The 23,277-nt window shown below is 36.9% G+C and overlaps 1 protein-coding gene across 11 annotated transcripts in view; it reads left to right on the top strand.

Moving 5' to 3' along the window:
- The window catches only part of LOC107274785 (KH domain-containing, RNA-binding, signal transduction-associated protein 3), a 137,852-nt gene that overhangs the window by 68,371 nt on the left and 46,204 nt on the right, over positions 1–23,277 (top strand). For 4 of the 11 annotated variants that reach the window (XR_003061917.1, XR_003061918.1, XR_003061916.1 and 1 more), the window contains exons 5-10: positions 2,003–2,303; positions 8,882–8,993; positions 9,074–9,208; positions 9,331–9,431; positions 21,289–21,388; positions 22,348–22,501. Coding sequence is in view for 4 of the 11 variants with exons in the window: in XM_015754296.2 (XP_015609782.1) it covers positions 2,003–2,303; positions 8,882–8,993; positions 9,074–9,208; positions 9,331–9,431; positions 12,191–12,291 (750 nt within the window). In the remaining 7 variants the exon portion in view is untranslated. Of the gene's footprint in view, positions 1–2,002; positions 2,304–8,881; positions 8,994–9,073; positions 9,209–9,330; positions 9,432–12,190; positions 13,561–21,288; positions 21,389–22,347; positions 22,502–23,277 lie in introns of those variants that run through there. The other 7 variants (XR_003061920.1, XR_003061921.1, XR_003061919.1 and 4 more) reach the window with 3 other exon arrangements.

Raw genomic sequence — 23,277 nt, 5'->3', positions numbered from 1 at the left:
GAGCAGAACGCGACAGGTTCCCCGCGTCTCCCATTCTCAGTTTGCTTTTCATATTCGCCGATTTGCCAATAATCATTGAGAGGGCTGCCACCGTGATTCATTTTATTAGAATTATGCAAAGAGGTGCGCTAATAATAAACTCTCCTCTTGATTACTAAATCCAAACCCGTGATTCAAACTACATCGAACGAACAGACAATCAATGTGTACGTGATGCAGATCACATGCAGATGCATCTAGTTGCACTAACAACCTGAAGGGGTGCCTACGTTGCTCGACGTAGACTACATAATGTAGAAAACTAGGGACGTAAACCATGTAATTTACATCGAGTATTCTACCTACCCAACCCTGTTGTGTAGCGTATGCATGCGTGTGGGACATTATTATAAGTCTCCATTTAACATTGTGATGTTATGGTATGGGCGCAGTGGACTCCAGGGAAGAGGCCCCGGTAGGTGGTTTCGGGAGACCAAGGTTTAACCCCTTGCACTATTTTGACGAGTCTGACTCGTGATGCAAATTTTAGGCCAAACATGGATGTCACGAGTCGGGCTCGTTGTTCAGTTCCAGACCAAACATGAATATTACGAGCTTGACTCGTACTCGACATTTCAGGTCGCACATGAATATCACGAGTCTGACTCGTGATGCAAATTTTAGGCCAAACATGGATGTCACGAGTCGGGCTCGTTGTTCAGTTCCAGACCAAACATGAATATTACGAGCTTGACTCGTACTCGACATTTCAGGTCGCACATGAATATCACGAGTCTGACTCGTGGTCTTAGTTTTGGACCAAATTATATTATTATAATTAATCAGAATTTGTTTTCATCTTATGTAATAATTAAAGTATTTTTTAAAAGTTTTTGATTCAAATTCATTTGAATTTCACAAGAGTTCCTTCGCGTGAAGTAAATACGGGCATGACTACCTTGCGCTCGGTCGTAAGAATAGGTCTCAAGGTTCGGCGCGCCCGCTCCACCGCTCGCCTTCCACCACGACAATCGAGGCAGCTGCGTTTGGCCTAACTTTTCCCGAGGTTCCGAATAGTGCAAGGGGTTAACGAGAAACCAAGATAAACGAGGTTTTAAAATGAATATACGCTAAGGAACCATCGATTGCAGTGCCACTTTGACAGTTAAAATAAAAATTGATAGAATAAACACCTTAGTTCAAAATTAGAAATTGATTTGACAGCGAATTTTTATTCGATTTTAATTTGAATTCAACTAAATTCTCTTGTCTTTTGTGATCCTCACGTACACGCATGAACGTCACTTTTTTTGCAATTTCGACAAGATGTTGTGTTGACGCTACGTACGCCGCTAGTCTAACCAAGAAACATCAGGCAGTCTTCGCGCGCATGCGCGTCGTCTCCATACATGTTTCCAAGCGCCAACGCGCATGCGTAAGCGACAATTATTTTCTTATTGCCGTCCACGAACGGCAAAAATCCCTCTGCTAAATATTTCTCATTTCGGCCATTGGCGTGACCCCTCCCAGAATGACGAAAAAAAACGTCTTCCTTTTGCATAAATCTTATTACCTATTGTGACGGCAATTTTGCAACGTCACAAGATGTAGAATTTTTATACTATTCGTAGTAAACTAATTAAAAGTACACTAAACTTAAACTTATACATCATTTTTTTACTCATTAACAACATGCGATTTTCACATCTGGATCCATCTGTTCCTCTTACACGAAGAACATCATACAATATTAGACACATGCCAGTTCTATAAAAGTTCACCTGTACATTTCTTAAGAATTAAATAAGAAATTAATTTAATTCTACAATAATTAAAAGCTTAATATAGCAAATAATGCCATTTTAAAATATTTTATACATACCTGAGGTCAAATACGTTTAAATTTCGTAACCTTGTAGAAAGTACATTGTTAGAATTCATTGTAGACTTAATTTCATTCATAGAAGGCACAAATCATGGTTAATAATAAACCAAACAATCAAATTACAATAATGATTTGCAGGAGGAGGAATGCCGTCAATCCCTGGATCCAAAATACGCTCACCTTTCTGATGATCTTCACGTTGAGATTGCTGCATTAGCGCCACCAGCGGAAGCTCATGCTCGTATCGCTTTTGCCCTGGCTGAAGTTAGAAAGTATCTTATCCCGGACAATAATGATAATATCCGTCAAGAACAGATGCGCGAGATGGAATTAAGCATGGCCGAAGATCCCACAGCTGCTGAAGAAAGGAGGCCGTCAGCACGCGCCGGTGGCATTCTTAGGCCAACCAGTAGACCTGCAGTACCTAGGTCCTCCCGTGGTAAGTGCCTGATTCGAACAAGAACTTAATAATGAAATGCAAGGAATATGTCCACAAAAAATTCCAGTTTGATTATAATGTTCCTCACTGAGAAAAGCTGATCGCAGAACATTTTAATCTTTTAATACTAAATGTGTCCTTTGAACTTTATGCAATAAAATGAATAAAATATTGGAGCAAACAGGTTCGCCGTAAGGTATCACCGCTTGAGCAATATGATCTCATCTTATGCATTTACTGTCGCAAAAAAAATGTAATTAATTTCACCGACGCAGAACTATTAAATTGAAAATTGCTGACATTTGCAATTATTACTTATCTGTCTACATCGTCATGATATTTCGTGTAAATTTCAAACGGATTGGTTAAGGTAGTTGTCCTGCCACTGTCATCTTCAGAACTTTATTCAAGAAAAGAACAGAAACATTCAATATCTATGATAATACTGCAATGAAATATCCTTTGAAAAATATATTTAGGGTTACTAAATAATGTGGGTAAATTATGAAGGTTTAAATTAATTCTATTTTGCTTTTATTAATCGTTAAAGTAAGTTCAAAATGGATATACTATTGAATGCGTACACTTCACATACGGATACACACACAGTCACGATAGTGGCAACGTCTCATGTGATGTTAAACTACGAGTTACCAAAGACAACAATTTTATTAATAAAATTGTTTCTTTCTTTGAATCATATGAGTGATTCATTAATTTTATTAGGTAATTACAAAAGTTCATGACCCATTTGAAACCAAATTAAATACAATACATTTTCATGAAAAAGAGTATCTATTAATCAATAATGTACTCTCTATCATTTTCTAAAACTGTTTCCCAACGTTTTACAAGTTTTTGAATTCATTCTTTGTAGAAAATGCGTGGTTTGTATTTAAAGAAAGTCGTAAGGCAGTTTTTGACTTCTATCATAGAATAACATTTTTTGCCATTGAAATTATTTTGCAGAGAACGAAACAGATGAATATCTGAAGGGGCAAAATCAGAGGAATACGGCGGGTGCCGTATTTCCCATTTTAACTCCCTAAGTTTTTGTAGTGTCTTATGAGCGACATGTAGTTTAGCGTTCTCATAGTGAAAGATGATGCTGTTGTGTGCCCAAGTGTTGGATTCACAAGTTTGACTACCGGAATGGATATTCGGGAGTCCGGTATTTTAGGATTCGTTGCCCGAGTAAAAAGTTGGAGCTTAACTCTCGAAAGCAAGTAAAAGATTTATTGAAAACAAAATTGGTTACGTTGGAATACACTATTAAAAATAAACCGTTAACGTGGTGAGTACGAAAATCACGAGGCTGGAGGTTACTACTTTGACTAACAATTAGTCAAAAACACAATCCATTATGACATAATGAAAAATAAAGATAATGCAACACTCCAATCATAAAAGTATTCAATATACTCTTCTACGGCTGATTTAATGAAATTTAATGATTTACTAATTCTGAAAAATATCACAATAGTGATATTTGACCTTTGATCTACAGTTTTTTTATCTACAGTTGAACTTCGTTTTCTCAATTTTGTCATTTTTACCAATGACAGTAAGAGAAGAAAACCAGATATGATTGAATTCATGCTTATTTAACTTTAAATATCACAGCTAAATATTCGGTAACTGTTCATTTTCGAAGTGGCTATGAAATCCGGAAATTTCAGAGAATATTTTAGGGAATCAGTTATATATACACGTAATTGACGAGGACGTAAATTATTAACTGAAAGAGCGGTCGTGATGAATTTCCCTCAGAAGATCATGATAAAACACTTGACTTTTAATATCACGTATTTCGTCTCAAATGCCAGCAACTACACCTGATTTTTGTACACATATCCCCTTTTACTGTATATTCAACATATCTTAAATTTGGATACCCATTTAATACCAGCTTCATAAAAGGACTACCTTAAATAACAATTAACTTGTCAATAATCACGTATAGTTAACTAATACATTTTTTTATAGGTTTGTAACAAAACTTGAAAAGCGATAGTGAGTTAAAATGTTTTAACAGTTGCTTAATAAATCTGTTTCGCAAAACAACGGACAGTAAGGATGTAAAAATCGATATTTGGGATCATGACAGGGTGAACAGAATATTATTATACACAAGGAATTGATATTCATCCTAATCATGTGCAATCGGACTGTTCAATAATAATTTCATTTCTCAGCAACTACATGATGCAATAAAACGACATGAAGAAGTGACCAAATACTTTAGCTATCTTTAGTCAACCAAATGTGTTACAGTATTGAAACAGACTGCGTAGCTTACCGGGTAACACTCGAGCCTAATAATCGCAGGATTGCTGGTTCGAGTCTCCCTTCTAGCATCTTTTTTTCCTTCTTTTAAATACTTACATCATTCAAATATAAAAATCACTAAAGTTATGCCAATTCACAGATATAAAATTATAATCTTCAATGAAAATCGCACATTTTATTTTTATAATTCGCGATAAGTGGTCCTATATGGGAATTCATGCATCGGTATGCAGGGGGTAGTTTACCCCCTTAAACGTGTTTTCCGGCAAAAGAGCAAAAACATGTAAACTGTAATTTTACTTCCTCTTTCAAATGGTACGTGTTTCTTTAAATTCGATTCGTAAGTTTTTTAAATAGGGTGAAAAAAAAAGAATAATCGAAGGGTGGTTCACCCCCCACAAGAGACAATTTTTTTTTAATGTCTAGGTGCATTTTACATTACTCGTGATGAGAAACATTTTAGTTTTTGTTTCATTGAAATCAGTCAATCCCTTCTAGGTGAAACTGCATTATCACCCCTCGACATGCCGAACTTTGGGGGTTGGTTTCACCCCCTAAAACCGTTTTCCGCCGATAAAAGAAAAACACGTGCCTCTTAGATTTTCAAGCGCTACAACATAGTTCAGTTTCATCAAAATCGGAGGGGGATACAAAAGTGATGTTCCTTGTAAGTATTCACTAGGAATTCCTTTGAATAACACTGTAGCCATGACTATGGGTGACGTCTGTGTAATAAAGCTCATTTGTATATTTGGAGCCTCAAGAGCTATTTTGACGCAAAACAATTCCGTGTTAAACGTTTCAAGACTACAGCATTCCATACACAATTAAACTGATCAATTGAAAGATCCCATCATGTATTAGCACAGTATTTAAAACAATACGTCAATAATGATTCAGAATGGGAAGAGTGGTTATGAGCTAGTGTTTGATCAATTAGCCAGAGAGCCGTCAAATAATCTACTCGTAGAAGAAGATAGGTTACTCACATACAGTGATTATTTAGTTGACTTATGTTAGTCACAATAATCCACAATAAACGAGATTTTACAAGATAAAGTTTAATTAGAACTTAGTTCGAAATCTAACATTATTATAATAAAAAGATAAATCAACAAAATTTAAAAGTAGGAGATTATGTATTCTTCTTGAGAGAGCCTAAACCAAAAAAACTAGGCAATCATTATGCAGGACCCCATAAAGTATTAGGAATAGTAGGAAAAGGAAATATAGAAATTAAAATTGAAACATAATCAAAGGTAGTTCATATAAATAGATTATGATATATAATAGATACTAATCATTATATCTAGTTACATATGAGATTCAAAACGTTGATAATACTCATGACTCTAATATGGTTGTTAGAGCTATGTCGGAAAGGAGAAGCTTTAGTAGGACGCGATTGTGGAACCAACCGAATGTTACAACTTGTAACGTATTTTCTTAACTCGATACCGATAGCAAAACAATTCGAAAACTAACTATCTTCGAGAACCAACCTACGTTACCTTCGGCCATCCAGCCTTCACTCACGCATCCGCAAGCCAGGCGGGCGTCAACTAATTCTTTTTCCACCGGGAGCTGACGAGTTGATATAAACTGGGAGTTGGGGTGGAACAGGCCTAACTCCACCAAAACGAGAGCTCTGATGGAACCTATCAGAAGAGACGATAACTTAACGGATCCTGTCGATTTTTAAGGACGCGTAAAATCGAGAAACGCAATCGTAGCTGCTGATTTTTGGAGTCTTGAAAAATCAGCATACGCAACTGGATGCACGAGCAGGAGCGGACGGTTACGGAAATGCACGACCGCTGAGGCTGCTAAGTTGAGGTAGAGAAGGTCGTAGTAAGAGTCAGACAAATAGCGCGAGAGACAGAGAGTAACGAATCGAGAACGTAATAGAACGAATCTGAACTATCAAATCGAAATCCCTTCACTATTTAATAAATTGGGAGTTCTCACCGGAGCTAGTGCAGCTACTCCGTGAGGGCCGAAAACTGAATCCCGAGGACACTCAGGCGAATACTGCACTAGGGCACAGCATTACACCTCCAGAATACACTCAGAAAACCACTAGAATTTCCTGGATATCGCGAGAGGAGCGCGAGAATTACATAGGCAAGAACCTTCTGTATACCGTATCGAAACACAGCCAGAAAAACTATCAATAGATAGCACGGGAGCGCGTGCCAGCTCATGGCATCTTGGTTGGTGCCCCGAGACAAACTGCTTTGACTATAGCCAAATTCGAGAAATAATCATTCTGATTGGTCGAAATCTTTATAGCCAATAACTCTTCATTTCTCTCGAGTCGTTCCTTTAAACTAAATCGAGAGCATTTTTTAATGAATTGGTGCGTAACTTTTCGAGATTCTCCATGGCCGCTTCCCCAGGGCATCGGGCGATAGCTGGGCACTATATTCTTATCTTGGCTCAAGGGTTCATCCCCTGCCCTTAAACGCAACAAACCATCTCTGCCCGAGCGAATCTCAAACCATCTCCCTTCGAGCACATCGACCTCAACTAAACTATATAAAATCCTCCGGGAGCATTGGCGTAACTATCCCTGCTTAAAAAATACGATAGAAAACGATTGAAACAAAATCCTATCTAACCCAATCGTGTTTTTGGTTCGTAAAATTTAGATTCGTTATCTAATATTTCCTATACAATTTCCATCGTCTTATATAAAAAGAAGCAAATCAATTGCTTATCGTTTTTAATAGGTTTCTATCTTGAATCGTTAACGTACACCGACAGGTAATATACGTTATTACTATTAAAAATAAACGTTCTTCCTATCTTCCAAGATGTCGATTTTTCTCAGTTTTTATTCTCGTGTCAAAGCACTCAAATTCGAATCAAATCAGATTCTTGGTGGGAAATGTACGCGCATTGCATCCTTAAATTCATGATAATTGTTGGGAAAACCATTTGTTATATTAAGCCATATAAGAAGGTTATCGTTTATTTTTATTTTTATTAGACAGGCAACTGCAATATACCATCTTCACCAAAAAAAAACTGTGCCTGTTTATATAGTTTATATAGGGGGAATAGCTGAAAATCCCAAGAACACTCTCCCGCAAAGCGTTTGTCGAAATTCGAAATAGTTTTTAAATGGGAAGCATTTAAGATGAACCAATCAGAAGTCATGGCTGCGTGGTGGCAGGTACACTAGTGTGAGGCAGAATTTAGCTGCTTCAGATAGATTGCGCAATTAGCAATGCTTTCACAGTTCAAGCGCCAAGCGCATTCGTTCACAGACTGTTGATACTGGAGCAATACAACATTTTAAAAGTGAATAACGTTTTTCTGCTAGTTCTTTTTATTAGTTCGTCTTCCCCTCACGCCTTCTTGTCAGTTCTCATAAGCACTGTGCGGACGAGCGGACTACTTGTTATTGGAACTTTGACACTTGAGCATTTGACTTTGCGATTTTTGAGTTTTAGGTTAGTAACGGGATGAACGAGTGTGGCATTCCACTGGTATCGGCACTGAAACCCGTTATTATGTTCTTTTTTTAATTGTTGGGTGTGAAGTGTCGTCTTTCAAGTGACCAATATTAATTTTTCAATCTTGTTAGAGATTGTTAGGCTAGGACTCGGGTGGGAGTCACTCAGCAGCCTAGGAATAGAAGAAATTATTCTGTTAGAGCCACGCTGGCGAAACTGGTAACGCGACAGGATAGACCCCTGGAGTTCCCGGTTCAAATCCGGGCTGTGGCAGAATTTTTTCACGATCCCTAAAAAATTCGTTTCGTCTATTCCTAGGCTGCTGAGTGACTCCCACCCGAGTCCTAGCCTAACAATCTCTAACAAGATTGAAAAGTTAATATTGGTCACTTAAAAGACGACACTTCACACCCAACAATTAAAAAAAAATTAAATTAATATGGCCAAAAATTTCATAGATCTTAAAAAGTTATTATGTTCTTTAAAAAACTTATGTATTATTTAATTGGGTAGAAGAATTGTTGGTCTGGATTGTCTGAACGAAACTTATGGCGAACTTATCGAGAATAATTATTTTTAATACTTTCATTTATTGTGTTTTCAATTCTGTTATGCAAAACGTTGAATAGATTATGTATATTTTACAATAATTTTTTAATATTTTGTATATTTTTTGGACATCATGTACATTTTTGGACACAGCTATATTCAATCGAACATTCATATCCATACACACTTACGCGCGCGGGAGACAAATGTATAAGGCGCTTGTTCATGTCATTTACAGTCAGGCCTACTAATCATAAATCCTAAAATTTCTTTCTGCAGCTATTCTTCCACCTCCTTCAAGTCGAGGCCCAATAACACGTCCAGTGCCAGCCAAAACAAAAGTGTTTTCCATATTAGATCGTGCAAGAGTTGCCATGGACCAAAGTTATGGGTAATATCTTCATGTATTAATTACCTGAGGATTAGAAGCACCTTCCGAAGAAATAACATGTTGCTTAAAACGTAAAAAAGAACCTCATCCCGTAGGTATGATGCACCAACTCCGCCGCCAAGCAGTCGCGTAGCCTCGCATCATGATTATGATTATCACGCCTCATCAAGTAGTAGTAGCCGGTATGCTGATCGTCACTATACCTCATCTTCTGTGTAAGTTTTCTTCATCTTACCAAAAATGATAAATCTGCTGCCAGTTAAACATACACATGGATAGACTCTGTTTAGTGTCTACGGTTCTATAAATTGTAAATGATGAATTATCATTTATTTAGGGATGAACTCTACCCTTCCTCGAGATATACTACCTATGAGTATGAGGATGATGCCGTGCCACATTCATCACACGAATATTACGAGTCATCGGATTATCCGGGTACTTTAATGTTTATATCTATCTATACTTTACACATAGTGTTTCAGGAGCACAATTTTCTTTGTTCGTGTTTTATACAAATTAGCAGGATTGGCATGCAGGTCTTTGTGCATAAACAAACACCGAGGTGCAAATTATTGCCCATGGTTCTCAAGAATTAAATTTCAATGTCATGGTGAAACAAGAAAAATGCATTTTTTCTAGGCTACATTATAAAAATATTCTATCATCACGATCGAGATTGTGACAATAGTTTCATGTGATCAAATATTTTTTACGGCAAATTCACCCTTTAAGATCCGAGTTTTTTATGCGTGTTCCACGTTAGTCAGACAGTCAGATAAAAAAAATTGTCATCATTTTTACTTTATTCAAAACTACTCTTAAAGTCAAGAAATACTACTCACATCAAAGAATACAATTGGAAAATTTTTAATAAGGCTATTGACATTGAAAATCACCATGAGATATTTTTATAAAACATCTTTCTTCGGGGCTTGTTTAAATTTGGGCAAAAGAACATTTTTCACGTCAATGGGCAATTATTCTGCAGGTTTTTATAATTATTGTTGTATAATTGTGAGTATTTTCCATGTGTCGACCCTTTCACAATCAGGTTCAAAAAAGTTCAACGAATTTGAGTTACGACGTTCTTATAATGTTATATTTAACTGTCTTAATAACGCATTGGATTCAATTCAATTATTCGTGATATAAATACATAAATTATCTGAAACACACAGTGCGTAATGAAGTTTTATTTAATAAATAACACATTTTTCGAAATTTAATCAAACAATCGAGCCTCGCAGGAGTTGTTTTATTCGGAGTGCTAGAAGTAAAATATGTTTTTTTTTTGACTGACCAGATTTTTGACTGACTCCTTAGCAAGATATATATATTTTAGTGCAAAATCATATACTTGTATACTTTACAAACTAAATTTTATGCAAAGCTATGCGCGGCTTGGTAGGAATTTTATTATTTTAAATTGACAAAAATATACAGTTTATTTATAGACTAATTATGAAACATTTTTTCCTAAAACGAACTATGACAATCGAAAGTATTTTATTGTTTGTACTCTGAATACTTACAAAAATATTGAAATTTTTTTTGCAATTCTTAATAACATGATGTTACTTCGTCTTTACCTTTTTGACCTTTATTTAGTTTTACATTTATTGTAGCATTGATCTTCTCTTTTTATTTTTATTTTTATTTTTTATTTAAGTCCAAAGGATGATTAAAAACGAAATCCATAACGTTCAATTTTAAAAAAGAAAAATTCTCGAGAAGCGTATCGTAATATTTACTAATGAAATAGTTTAATTTTGACAATTAATTTCCCTTGAAAGAGCAGAGTAAACAGTTTTTATAGCTGTAATTATATAATTGCACTTTTTCCAGCATACAATAAGTATGCATTACACCAATTAAAAGCATTTAATTGTCTTTTTTGGTATTAATAATGTGCAAGAGTTTTAATTTTAACAACGTGTAAAATTTGAGTAACAGTTGAATATGTTATAATTAATGTTTATTGGGTATTATTTATCTATTGTAGCCGTGCCATCGCTTTCTTTCCTGACAAAGTTATGTTCACGAAGGTAAACCTAAACCTAAACCTTCTGTTACTTGAACTTGTTAACTTGAACAATTGACAATGAGAATTCCAGGAACCATGGATTTAAATTGCGCACCTTGGTATAATTAGCACAATATCTATCCAAATTTATATGTATATCTTTACCCGTGAAGCAAAACGACACAAGTTTAATTTTTCTTTCTTTATTCAAGTTGATCTTATATTTGACGTCGTAGAGGCAGATTTTTTCTTTTCTGAAAATAGGTCGTTGAAGAATCTACCTTACAGAATAAAATTTGGAAAGTGACCCAAGCCCAGATTTTGTCCATTACGCATCAAATATAACAACAAAAGTCTGCACAAGTCGAATAAGCTCGAGTATTATGTAAGTCGCGTTTGAAACACATTAACAACACTATGTCAAATAGAACAACTTGCGCCGTTTTGACTTTCAGTCCCACCTATATGTACGCATATCCGTTATAAATTTCAAAATCTTCACGCATCTTGTCATTGATACATCACAAATTCATTTAAATGACGAAACTCTAAAATAAAATTAAAAGTATGTGTTATACACATGCGTAGAGAAAACATTGACGATCATACTGTCCGGGTTTACATTGCACTACCATTGTTAATACGGCAAAATATGAATATTATTAATATAATGAAAACGGTCAACGAGTGTTTCCTAAATTATGACCATAACGATGAAAATAAGTCTGATATTAGTGCACAAGTGTGCAAATTAATCCGAGTTCAAATCGAATCGATACGTTTTCGTTTGTTTAACATAAGTCGACACGAATCAAACACATTAGATGCAGTCGCGAGATGTTTCTCTGAATAGAGAACATCATATTGCTAAAATAAAAAAACAAAAATAAGAAAGCTTCAGGCAGCAAAATGGCATAAATCAGTCACTGCTACGTGTAATGAGTTTAAACTATCTAAATGATTTTTTTAAGTGATATAATTGATTGGTAATGTTTTAAATGCTTCTTGAATGATTGATACTTCTGTTTTAAAACAACACCCACGTTTTTCTATAGTAAATCATAAAGCCTCGAGCCTGGTATATCCTAGCATGTAGAATATTAATGTTTCTATCCTCGGTGTTGTGTGAAACTTATAATAATGAAAATGCATCAATCAATAAAATTCGCAGAGGAATCATCGAGCCGCGCATGGAAGTCGTACAAGACAACAACTACATCGGGCTCGAGCTCGCGCTATCGCAACGCTCCGTATTCCCGACCTTCCAAGTAAAACCTTCCGTTTCCTCTTCAACGTGTCCACATCTGTGTTGTGGGTGGTATGTACTGAAAAAAGCTGGGATGTTAAATCGCTAAAATATTGATAAAGTAACAATTACCAGCATAACTTATAAAACTTCTATCCATCCTCTCCTCAGCGAAACATCATCTCTTCCATTAACGAGTGCGCACTTTCCTTTGACGTCTTTATTCTTTACAAGATCTAAATCATTGAACACTTAATCTTCTTCATAATAATACCCTTTACCAATACAGCATTCCGTAAGCCATGGTAAATGTCTTTAAAGGAATGAACAGCGCAAGTCCGAATATGAATGAGTCATGACGATATGACAACGTGAATTTTAGCAAAAATATCACAGTCACTACGGTCAGAGAAAAAGAAAATTAATTACTATTAAAACTTTTTTATATAAAAAATATACGAAATCTGAACTTTACATAAAAGAGTATGAAACCACAATAAAACGATGAGATTAAATAAGTGAGCACTAAATACTGAATTTCCGCCTCCATTTTTTAATCTAAACTCTCAGTATATATGTAAATTAAATGAAAACAATGAAATGGAGAAAAAATAGGAAAGCAAAGGATAAAAATTCTCAGAAATATTCACAAGTTAGTTTCTCTACAAATACAAAACCTAAAGCGCATATTTTTAAGTCTTCTCAAAATTAAAAATCCTATCCTTAACCCTCTCCTCAAGATGAGACAACGCTATGGAGCTAACTAATAACGAAGAGTAAAGGATCAAGAGGATCGGTGGGATAAAATAAGTAAACCTTTAGATAAGCGTTTCAAATGATTTGTTTATTAAAACATTAAGGATAAGGCGGTAAGCGAGAGTTCGCGCTGTGTATGTATGTTAATATTTCTCGATCAATTAGCTTTATTCATATTTGTAATTATCATATCCTTTTTCGTATACTATTTAAAATTTATCTTAGAATCGACTTATGTCACTGAGGCATACAAATCGTAAAAACTAGAATCTCTTACCCGACTATTCATACTTTCTTCTTTTTTTTTCATTCTTACTCGTTCTTCAATTTCAATTGAAAATTAAACATGGCCATACTATAAATACACAGTGCAGACTTCGTATCCGTCGTAATAATGACTCACTACGATAATATTTAATAAAACCCAATTAGTTCAATTTAATTTCATTAATTAAACGGATGCAATTTGTATATCTATTAAAAACAAAATATACATCGCAAAACGAAAAACATAAATAAAGGACAAACATCAATCTTTATATGCAATTATCCAAATCCTTATAAAATTTTGTTTAACGTTCATAAGCAGTGAGGGTAATACCAACCGAGCAATCATCGTCGGCAATTAAGTCACTGGGAAAGTGAGTAATGTTAATGTCCATATTATAGATTTAGATGCGTTAAATAACCTTAAATTTTTCTGTGTGGATAACTATCAAGAGATAATAGTTGCACTTGTAACAAACTACAATTATTATAATCACAAGTTATAGATATATAAACGTTTTATGAAATATCATTTAGTAACCATTAAATTCAATTAACATTAAACAGTCGATCATATTCTACGCAATGTAATGATCCTAAAGAGAAATAAAAATAAAGCGATAATACAAAATACCCTTTTCTTTTACAAAAATGCAACTAGATGAATAAATCGATTAAAATAGTCGATTGTGTAAATATAATTGATGACAGCGTTCGACTAAAGGTAACACATCGTAGACATACAAAATAAAAAGTTATTACTGTGTGTTTAACGAGAATATTTGCGTTTCGTAGTACAGTGCAGTCTCCGTGATTTTTAGACTTTCTAGTTCTTTGCCTCTCCTCGAATATTACGACAGTTGGCGGAGAGAGTTTCCCCGCTCTGCTTGCAGAAGCTGCGCGCACAGCGACACGCAAACTGTTAAATGGGCGATCACGCTACGCTTTAACCCTCTCTTATCCCGGAGTCTCGTCTATTTTTAACTGAATGGCGGGGGCTGTAGTTTTGGATTTCCGAGAACACGCAACCCCGAATCAGGAGAATTATGGAAGCTGCACTGTATTTGAAAAGCTGGAAGGTTATCTCTGCTTAAAAAATACGATAGAAAACGATTTTTAAAAAATCCTATCTAACCCAATCGTGTTTTTGGTTCGTAAAATTTAGATTCGTTATCTAATATTTCCTATACAATTTCCATCGTCTTATATAAAAAGAAGCAGATCAATTGCTTATCGTTTTTAATAGGTTTCTATCTTGAATCGTTAACGTACACCGACAGGTAATATACGTTATTACTATTAAAAATAAACGTTCTTCCTATCTTCCAAGATGTCGATTTTTCTCAGTTTTTATTCTCGTGTCAAAGCACTCAAATTCGAATCAAATCAGATTCTTGGTGGGAAATGTACGTGCAATGCATCCTTAAATTCATGATAATTGTTGGGAAAACCATTTGTTATATTAAGCCATATAAAAAGGTTATCGTTTATTTCATATTCTTCCCTAATTAGTTGGTGACGATAGAAAACGATTCGATTCCTATCACGCATTTTCATATTAATACATATAAAAATATGATTCATATAGAATCATATAGCATCATATACGTAATAGAACGTGAATTTCATATTACCATATGTTTGCGAATGATGTACACTAATTAGATTGTATTATAATAAGATCCTTTATTTTGCGTACATTTCGATCTTTCGCCATATTGCCACTGACTCTCTTTCTCCTCCTACATACTTTTCGTACAGTGGCGCTGTAGTCGCGAACATTCCGCCTCCCTTGAAAGACGGTCTTTCAACAAGTTAAGAAAGTAAATGATAATAATGGATAAATGCAATATTGAGAAGCAAAAATAAGATGATTAAAGCTAACTTCTAACAAACTCAACATCGATATATGGATTATTTATGAGAACTCAAATTTCGATCAATTACAACTTTTGTTGAACGTATTTTGTTTTCTTTGGATTTTTAGACTGTATAATGAAAATCAAAAAAATAAAATAAATCGCTTCTCGACGATTTAGTCTTCGCTTGAATTGTCGATTTCGCTGTTATCTTCTTCAATCGGTAAAGGGCAGAGCTTCTTGACGGCCCTTTTGAATAAGCCGCTCGAAGTTTGAACGGTCGCCACCCTGAAAACGTTGTCATCTCCTGCATGCACCTCAACAACTCGACCAAGAAGCCATTGGAGCGGTGCAACGTTGTCCTCTTTCAATAGCACTAGTGTGCCTACTTTGAGATTATCGCCCTTGAGATGCCATTTCTGCCGCTTCTGCAGTTCGGACAGATACTCGTGATACCATCGGTTCCAAAAATGTTGCCGAACCTTTTGTATATGCTGCCATCGGGAAAGACGATTGTTTGGCACCTCGATATAACAATGCTCAGCCGGCAACAACAGTGAGTCCCCTACTAGGAAATGGGAAGGGGTTAATGCTGATGTATCATTGGGATTACTTGAGAGAGGGGTGAGTGGTCGAGAGTTTAGGACGGATTCGATTTCGACTAGCAATGTGAATATTCTTCGAATGTGAAGACAAGTCCTTTGGTGACGGTATTCAGGTGTCGCTTTGCAACCTTAACGGCCGGCTCCCAAAGTCCACCAAAGTGTGGAGCTCTTGGAGGGATGAATTGCCAATCAATGCGTTGCCGACACAGATGATCCGCTATAGTGTCCTTTTCTTTCTCCAAAAACGCGTATACTTCTTTCAATTCCCTCGCTGCGCTGACAAAATTTGTCCCATTATCCGAAATGATGGTCGAACAGATTCCGCAACGTGCTACGAATCTGCGCAAAGCTGCTAAAAAAGCTTCTATAGTCAGCTCAGAAACTAGTTCGAGGTGTATCGCTTTCGTTGCGAGACACGTGAAAACCGCGATCCAGGCCTTCGTTGTATGGACTCTACCTCGTCTACGACTCTCCCGCACTTGCAATGGTCCAGCGTAATCTACGCCTGCATTGGCGAATGGCTTCAAGGAACTTTGAACGCGTTTGCTTGGTAAGTCGCCCATCATAACGTCAGGCACCTTTGGTTTGCTACGATAACTGTATGCAGTTGCTTGTAATTTTCCGAGCTTCTCTGCGTCCGCTGAGAACCCAATACTTTTGCCGCATTGAATACAGTAATTGTTCCGGTCCACAGTGGTGTAGACGTAGATGTTCTCTTCTCATTATTACCTTCGTCACGTGATGATGATCTGGTAAAATGATCGGATACTTTTGAGTTTCGAGGATGTTTGCCTTTGACAATCTTCCGCCGACGCGAATAAGTCTTTTTTCGTCTAAGAAAGGGCTGAGAGCTGCAAGCTTGCTTCCTTTTGGCACTTGCTTACCCTGCTCCAAAGTCTTGTGTTCAAGTAGAAATACTTCTCGCTGAGTCATCTTGATGATAGCTTTTTCAGCTTGCTCCAGTTCTTCTACCGTTTGAGAACCTTTGCGTTTTGTGCCGAAAGTGTTGAATTTGAATATGAGACAGTAGGCAATCACTCTTTCAAGCTTTTCGTAAGTCGAGAATTTTCTCAACCCGTCGTCTGTGTTCTTTGCTGAAATCAAAACAGCCGATGGTTGCATTTCAGATGTGTCAATGTCGATGGTTCTACGTTCTGGCCAATTCCAGTTGTGAGCCAAGTAGGTCCGTGCCACCACAAGTCTCGTGTCTTCCAATTTTCTACTGTGATACCTCTTGATATTAAGTCCGCTGGGTTATTCTCAGACGGAACATGAAGCCATACAGCATCACGCGTTGAGTTCTGGATTTTTGTCACTCGATTAGCGACATAAGTTTTGCGAAGATTAGGCGACGAAGCTATCCAGCTCAATACTATCATTGAATCGCTCCAAAGATAAATATTTTCTATCTTCTCTGAGAATGCTTGAATCGCCGTACTGCATAGTTTTGCGAGTGTAAGCGCTGCATTGAGCTCGAGTTTCGGTAACGATATTGTTTTTAATGGAGCTACCCTACTCTTTGAGCATATCAAATAAGAATTCGTCTCACCTTTCGAATTTTTTCACCGCGTACAGATACGCACCATACGCTTTTTCGGATGCGTCACCAAATCCGATAAGATCGAACTTTCCATTAGTATTTCCTGGATTTATATTCCTCGGTATGCGTGCGTCGTTGATCTGCGACAGCGAACTGTAGTAATCGTCTCAGATATCCTGAAGTTGTTGCGGTAGATTTTCATCCCAGCCGGTTTGCAATTGCCAGATTTGCTGCATGATGCACTTTGCGTTGATCAATACTGGGCCAAGAAGACCAAGCGGGTCAAATATCTGCGCTATCTTGGATAGGACTATTCTTTTTGTGATTTTTCCCGGTTTCTCGGTCGTTACACTGTATTGCATATCGTCGGATTTTGCGTCCCATAGAAGATCTAAAGTTTTTAGGGCTCCCTGTTTGTCGAGGTTTAATAGGCTGTCAGCCTCTTGATCGTGTGACAAATTTGCTAATGCTCGATCGTCGTTCGAACGCCATTTTCTAAGCTGAAACTCTTTTGAGGATTTACGTCTTTGAAGGATTTGCGAGATTTGTTGCTGCAAAGCGACGGTTTTTTCGATTGTCTCCGCGCCGGTCAACACATCATCCATATAAAAGTCCTCTTCTATCGCTTATGCCGCTCGCGGATACTTCGTGTCTTCTTTAGCGAACTGGCGTAAACACCGAATAGCGAGATACGGTGCTGGTGCCGTACCGTATGTGACGGTATTCAGTCGATACATTTGAATCTGCTGCGATAGTTCTTCTCTCCACAATATAGTTTGTAAACCTCGATCTGCTTCTCGAACGAGAATCTGGCGAAACATAGCTGTAATATCAGCTGTTCAGACGAATTTATGCGATCTAAATCTTAGAATTATCTCAAATAGATCCTTCTGAAGATTAGGTCCGATCATGAGCTTATCATTTAAAGCTGTTCCGAGTGAAGTTTTTACCGATGCGTCAAAAACAACACGTAGTTTCGTCGTCAAACTGTCTGGACGAATCACCGGCTGATGCGGCAACACGAAAGTGCTTTCAGGTGTCCAGTGCGCACCATCCGGCATGAGAGACATATGAGCTTGTTGTTCATAGTCCTTTAGAAATTGGACATACTGCGATTTGACAGATGGATTAGCCTTGAATCTTCTTTCAAGAGCAAATAGCCGTCTTTTGGCTTGAGTTTCCGATTCTCCAAGCTTAATATCCGGTTTTTGCGGTAGCGCCACAATAAACCTTCCATCCGCTTTTCGTTGCAATGAATCTGTGAATTGTCTTTCACACTCGACTTCTTCTCTTGTCAGACGTCGAGTTTCATGAGATTCTTCTTGATCCCAGAATCTTTCTAACTGCACTTGAAGCGTCGTGTTGGTCACTAATCCGCAGAATTGTGAAGGGTTCTTCGATGTTGCGTCGATTAGTTCACCTCCTACAATCCAACCTAGAAGAGTGTTCTGAAGTTTTGGGAGACCTTTGGCTCGTTGAATTGAATCTACACACAGTAGCTGCCAGAATAATCCAGCTCCTATTAGGAGGTCGATCATTCCTGGTTCATGAAAGGATGGATCTGCAAACTGCAGTCCCTCCGGCAATAATATAAGTTTTTTATCGATTTTTACCTGTGGCAATCGTTCCGCAATGCTTAGCAGCACCAGACAATCGATTTGCGTTGAATAATCAGTGTGCATCGACGTGATTTTTACCTCAACCGTCTTTGCAATACTCGTTTGCGCCTGATTAATTCCTGTGATGAACTCGTTTCGTCGTTTGCATTGAAGATTGAGCTTGCGAACAAGATCTTCTGTGATCATCTCTGCTGAGCACCGTTTGCATCCTCGATGTAGACACGAGCTGTTGATAGTATAATCTGCATGCTGGGCTTTCGTACAACGTTTATCACTGAAGATATTTCCGCCGATGTACTACTCGCTTTATTTTCCTCTGTACAGATAGCAACGACTGCATTTTTTGCTGTTTCGTTACTCTTCGTAGCGGCGGTCGAGCTTTCGTCCGACTCCAAATGTAGAAGCGTATTGTGCTTCCTCTGGCACTTCTTACAACCAGACGATCTACAATTTGTGCCGTAATGGCCTTTGCCCAAACAATTGATACAAATTTTCTTCGATTTTGCTTCCTGGATTCGATCTGATATCGACCTTTGCAGAAAGTCAGGACACTTGTACACCGGATGAGCATTACTACAAATAGAACAACTCTGTTGCGTAGTAGTGGCAACTGCTACCGACTTTCTTGTCTTTTTCGATGGAGGCGGCTTCGATGCTTCACTTTTATTTTTTCCTCGGTCGATCATTTCTATAGTGCGACATCGATCGCCTAAGAATGTAAGAAATTTTTCTAAAGTTTTTCTGCCTTCTTTGTTTCGATTAGCCGCTTCCTCCCAGTCCTTTTGCGTGTTGAAATCGAGCTTGGATTTCACCATATGTATCAATAATTCATCCCAATGTTGAATGGGAAGCTGGAATGTTCTCAACACTTTCAGGTGTGTGCGAATATGCACTATGAGTTGACGCAAAGTTGATGGCTTATCCTTTGCGACGGTTGGAAACTCTAGCAATTTGTTAAGATGCGTGTTAATGAGCAGTTTTGCTAACCCCCGATAACTTGTAATGCTTCATCTTTAAGCGAGGTTTTTAAATACTGAAATTTTTGTATTGGTGTGAGACTACCGTTGTCGTGAATCATTGACTGAAAAGCATCTTTTAAAAGAAGCCACTCGTTAAAACACCTTTGAACTCGGGTAATGTCAGAACTGGAAGTTTGATTTCGCATCGTCGTGGTTCATTTGAAACTTACCGATCTCTGTTTGCATTATTTTGATGCGCGACCTGCTGTGCAAATTGTTGCTCCTGTGCCTCGCTTCTCCTTGTGTTGTCGCGTGAGACGCTCGGCATGTGTGATGGCCGCTTTCCTTCGCGTGAATGTAGCGCTTTGTTCTGCGCCTGAGAGCTATGACGCTCGTTACTCGTGAGCTATGACGCTCTGTCCAATGGACAACGAGTCGATGTTTTCCGACTGGGTCTTGCCTTCGCTCCGACCGTTAACAATGCGCGTTCTTTAACTTTTCTAGGAACGCTATGACCATCATATGCTTGATAATTATCACACTTTTCTGTTCCGATAATTATCGAATGAATTTAATCAATTTTTTTTAACACGATTTTTGCGAATTCAATGTCACTTTTGTCCAGATATTTGTTTTGTAAAATCGACGACTATCGCGTGCTCGACCACTTATTTTCTCGATGTTATTAAATGTCACTTTGAATGCTCTCGCGAACGTAAATTCACGATCTTCTCGCTGCTCGAAGCTTCTCGAAGCCCATCCCACGAACGTCGTTCTACTCGTCGCCTGTCATGGCCGCTGCCTCGTTAGACGCCTCGTGCTTTCCACGCCGGAGATACTTTTGCACATTTATGCTTTATTTCCCGCGGTACTCAGTCGATTGATAACACAACTTTTTCCCACATGGGTTCGATGCTGCTTGTTGGACGCCAAATTTGTTTGCGAACGATGTACACTAATTAGATTGTATTATAATAAGAGCCTTTATTTTGCGTACATTTCGATCATTCGCCATATTGCCACTGACTCTCCTTCTCCTCCTACATACTTTTCCTACAGTGGCGCTGTAGTCGCGAACACCATAGATAGACGTACTGCTTATATGAAAATACATATAGGTATAGATTAAATTTCTATCGTATTTTTTAAGCAGGGATAGCTTGCCTTTGTATAAGTGGCTGAATGCAAATGATGAGTACCTCTCCCGCCTTAGTGATTTTAAGAAAATACATTTTCGCCTTTCGTGTTACAAAAGTAGCATGTAATTCTCGTTTAGAACCATTAATCGGAATGTACAATCTTAAAGAAACATTGACTTTTTAATTTCAAAAATATATCTTTGGATGCACGGAGGTTATATTATTGTATGTATTCTAACATATTTATCTAATGTAACTTCACTTTTATATTCTTATCAGGTGTATAAGAGATTCATGGAGATCGCGTAGAAACACGCTCTTTTGGATCAAAATCTTTTCCAAGTATCACAGCCATGAACCATGACGTGCCTTGATGAAAGTGAGTATAACACCAACGATGTAAAGTTTAATATCTTTTTTATTTTACATAAAGTTCTACACTGATAATTAGTAATTACATATATGACGTGATAATGTTAGGCGTGGAAAAAACTTTATGGCTATTATTATTCTATGCCTTGAATAAATTCGCAATTATTATGAATATATCGTGATACACCAGCTTCGTTCAAGTTCAATGAGTGATATTATTTAAAGCAAAGCAACAGAGTTAAATGTAATAGACAAAATGATGATTTCCAAGACAATTTAATAGGCCACAAAGTAAATTTTATTTTGGAAAATCATGTTAAACAAAATGATGAGAAAAATGTAATCTAGTTGACTTAGTTGTTTTGTCATTTTCACAAATCAATTGAAAACAAATAATAAAGGTTTGATTTTTCTCATTATATACACAATCTTCTGTGTATGTGTCGAGGAAACTTCCACAATAAAATCCGTATAGCTGATTTTTAAATTCATTTTGTAATAAAATCATTTGCCTATTGATCAGTAATATAAATGCTAATGGGAAACGTGTAATTCATCTTTTGATTAGCCTGTGAAATTAAGAAGTGTTATTTCTTGATATATCTATATTAATGCTATTATAGATATCAATTAAAAAAAAAAACATTTTATATAAAATTGATCAACTTCATTCGTGGCTATTACTCAAGTATCTGACAATTAAATTGAATAACGTAGTGTCATTTTCTAGTTAAATAAGATGTATTTAATTTACAATTATGTACATGTACTTGCACTCAATAATTACTTGTTAACTAGTTTCTCGCGATGTCTTCGGCACTGCTTGATGACTGTGTCTATAAAAGGTATTTTATTTAGGGACAAAGATGAGAAATATTTAATCACTTGTATCTCGCTAATTCGGAGCACTTCGATCTCGAGAATCTTGAAAGAGAGTATGTGATTACATAAATTAATGATTCACAGCATAATAAAACTGGACGAGGTATAGCTACTGGAGGACATATTCTGACGGAAATTACGCAGGATCCAGTTACATCAGAACACGATGTCACTACCTACAACAACGCCGTTGCGATTCGTCCTCATTGCGTAGGCGCGCAGCTTTACAGCTAAAAAGGTTGTGTTTAGCAAATATATGTATACAGAGATGTTGCAGTTCGATAAATAGTCTATTGAATAGATAGTGCAGTCAAGCTAGACTTTGAATATATGGTGTACATGAAGCTGAAGTTCAGGGTATGAAAGTTATACCAATCGATAGCTAAAGGTTCCCTTATGAATATAACAATTTGTGTCAGCTCCATTTTCAGGGCCAAATTAATAATTAATAAAAAACAATCGAAGATTTGTGCCTAACCGACTTTTACCCTCCACTTCTTTACTATTACTCAGTCAAAAAAAAATGAAATTACTAATTTGTAGCGGAAAATTGACCATTGAAAATTTACCATCAAATTCACTCAGAAAACTACGGGAAAAAATGCACGGTTAATTTATTATAATTTTTTAAAGTAATTTGTGAGCATTTTTTGCCAACGCGTAAGTTGATTTGTTACGTCTTATGCGTGAGCGACCGTATGCGGGAGCATCAGGGAGCTAGCATAGGTGTTGAGATCAAAGATCACGTAAAAGGTATTGGGTTCTTGCCACTTTAAGGTGCTAAAACACGCCTATTTGCGTTTATGTCCCTTGGTCGATAGTTAAGATGAGGATCACAAACAGGTACTAAATATATTGATTTGGAAAACTCACTCGTTCTACGGGAGTTTGGTTGAAGCTACTGGTAAAGGGTTTATCTGGATTTAAGAGCTAATAGGTTCAGGTCTCGAAATTAAGAGAAAAAGGTATAGTTTAACTAAATATAATAAAACAATGGGTTAAAATACATGTAGC

The sequence above is a fragment of the Cephus cinctus genome, unplaced genomic scaffold (genome assembly GCF_000341935.2).
Source record: "Cephus cinctus unplaced genomic scaffold, Ccin1 Ccin1_scaffold0108, whole genome shotgun sequence".
Classification (NCBI taxonomy): domain Eukaryota; kingdom Metazoa; phylum Arthropoda; class Insecta; order Hymenoptera; family Cephidae; genus Cephus; species Cephus cinctus.
Note: the sequence above shows the minus strand (reverse complement) of the source record. Positions and strands in the feature narration are given on the sequence as shown.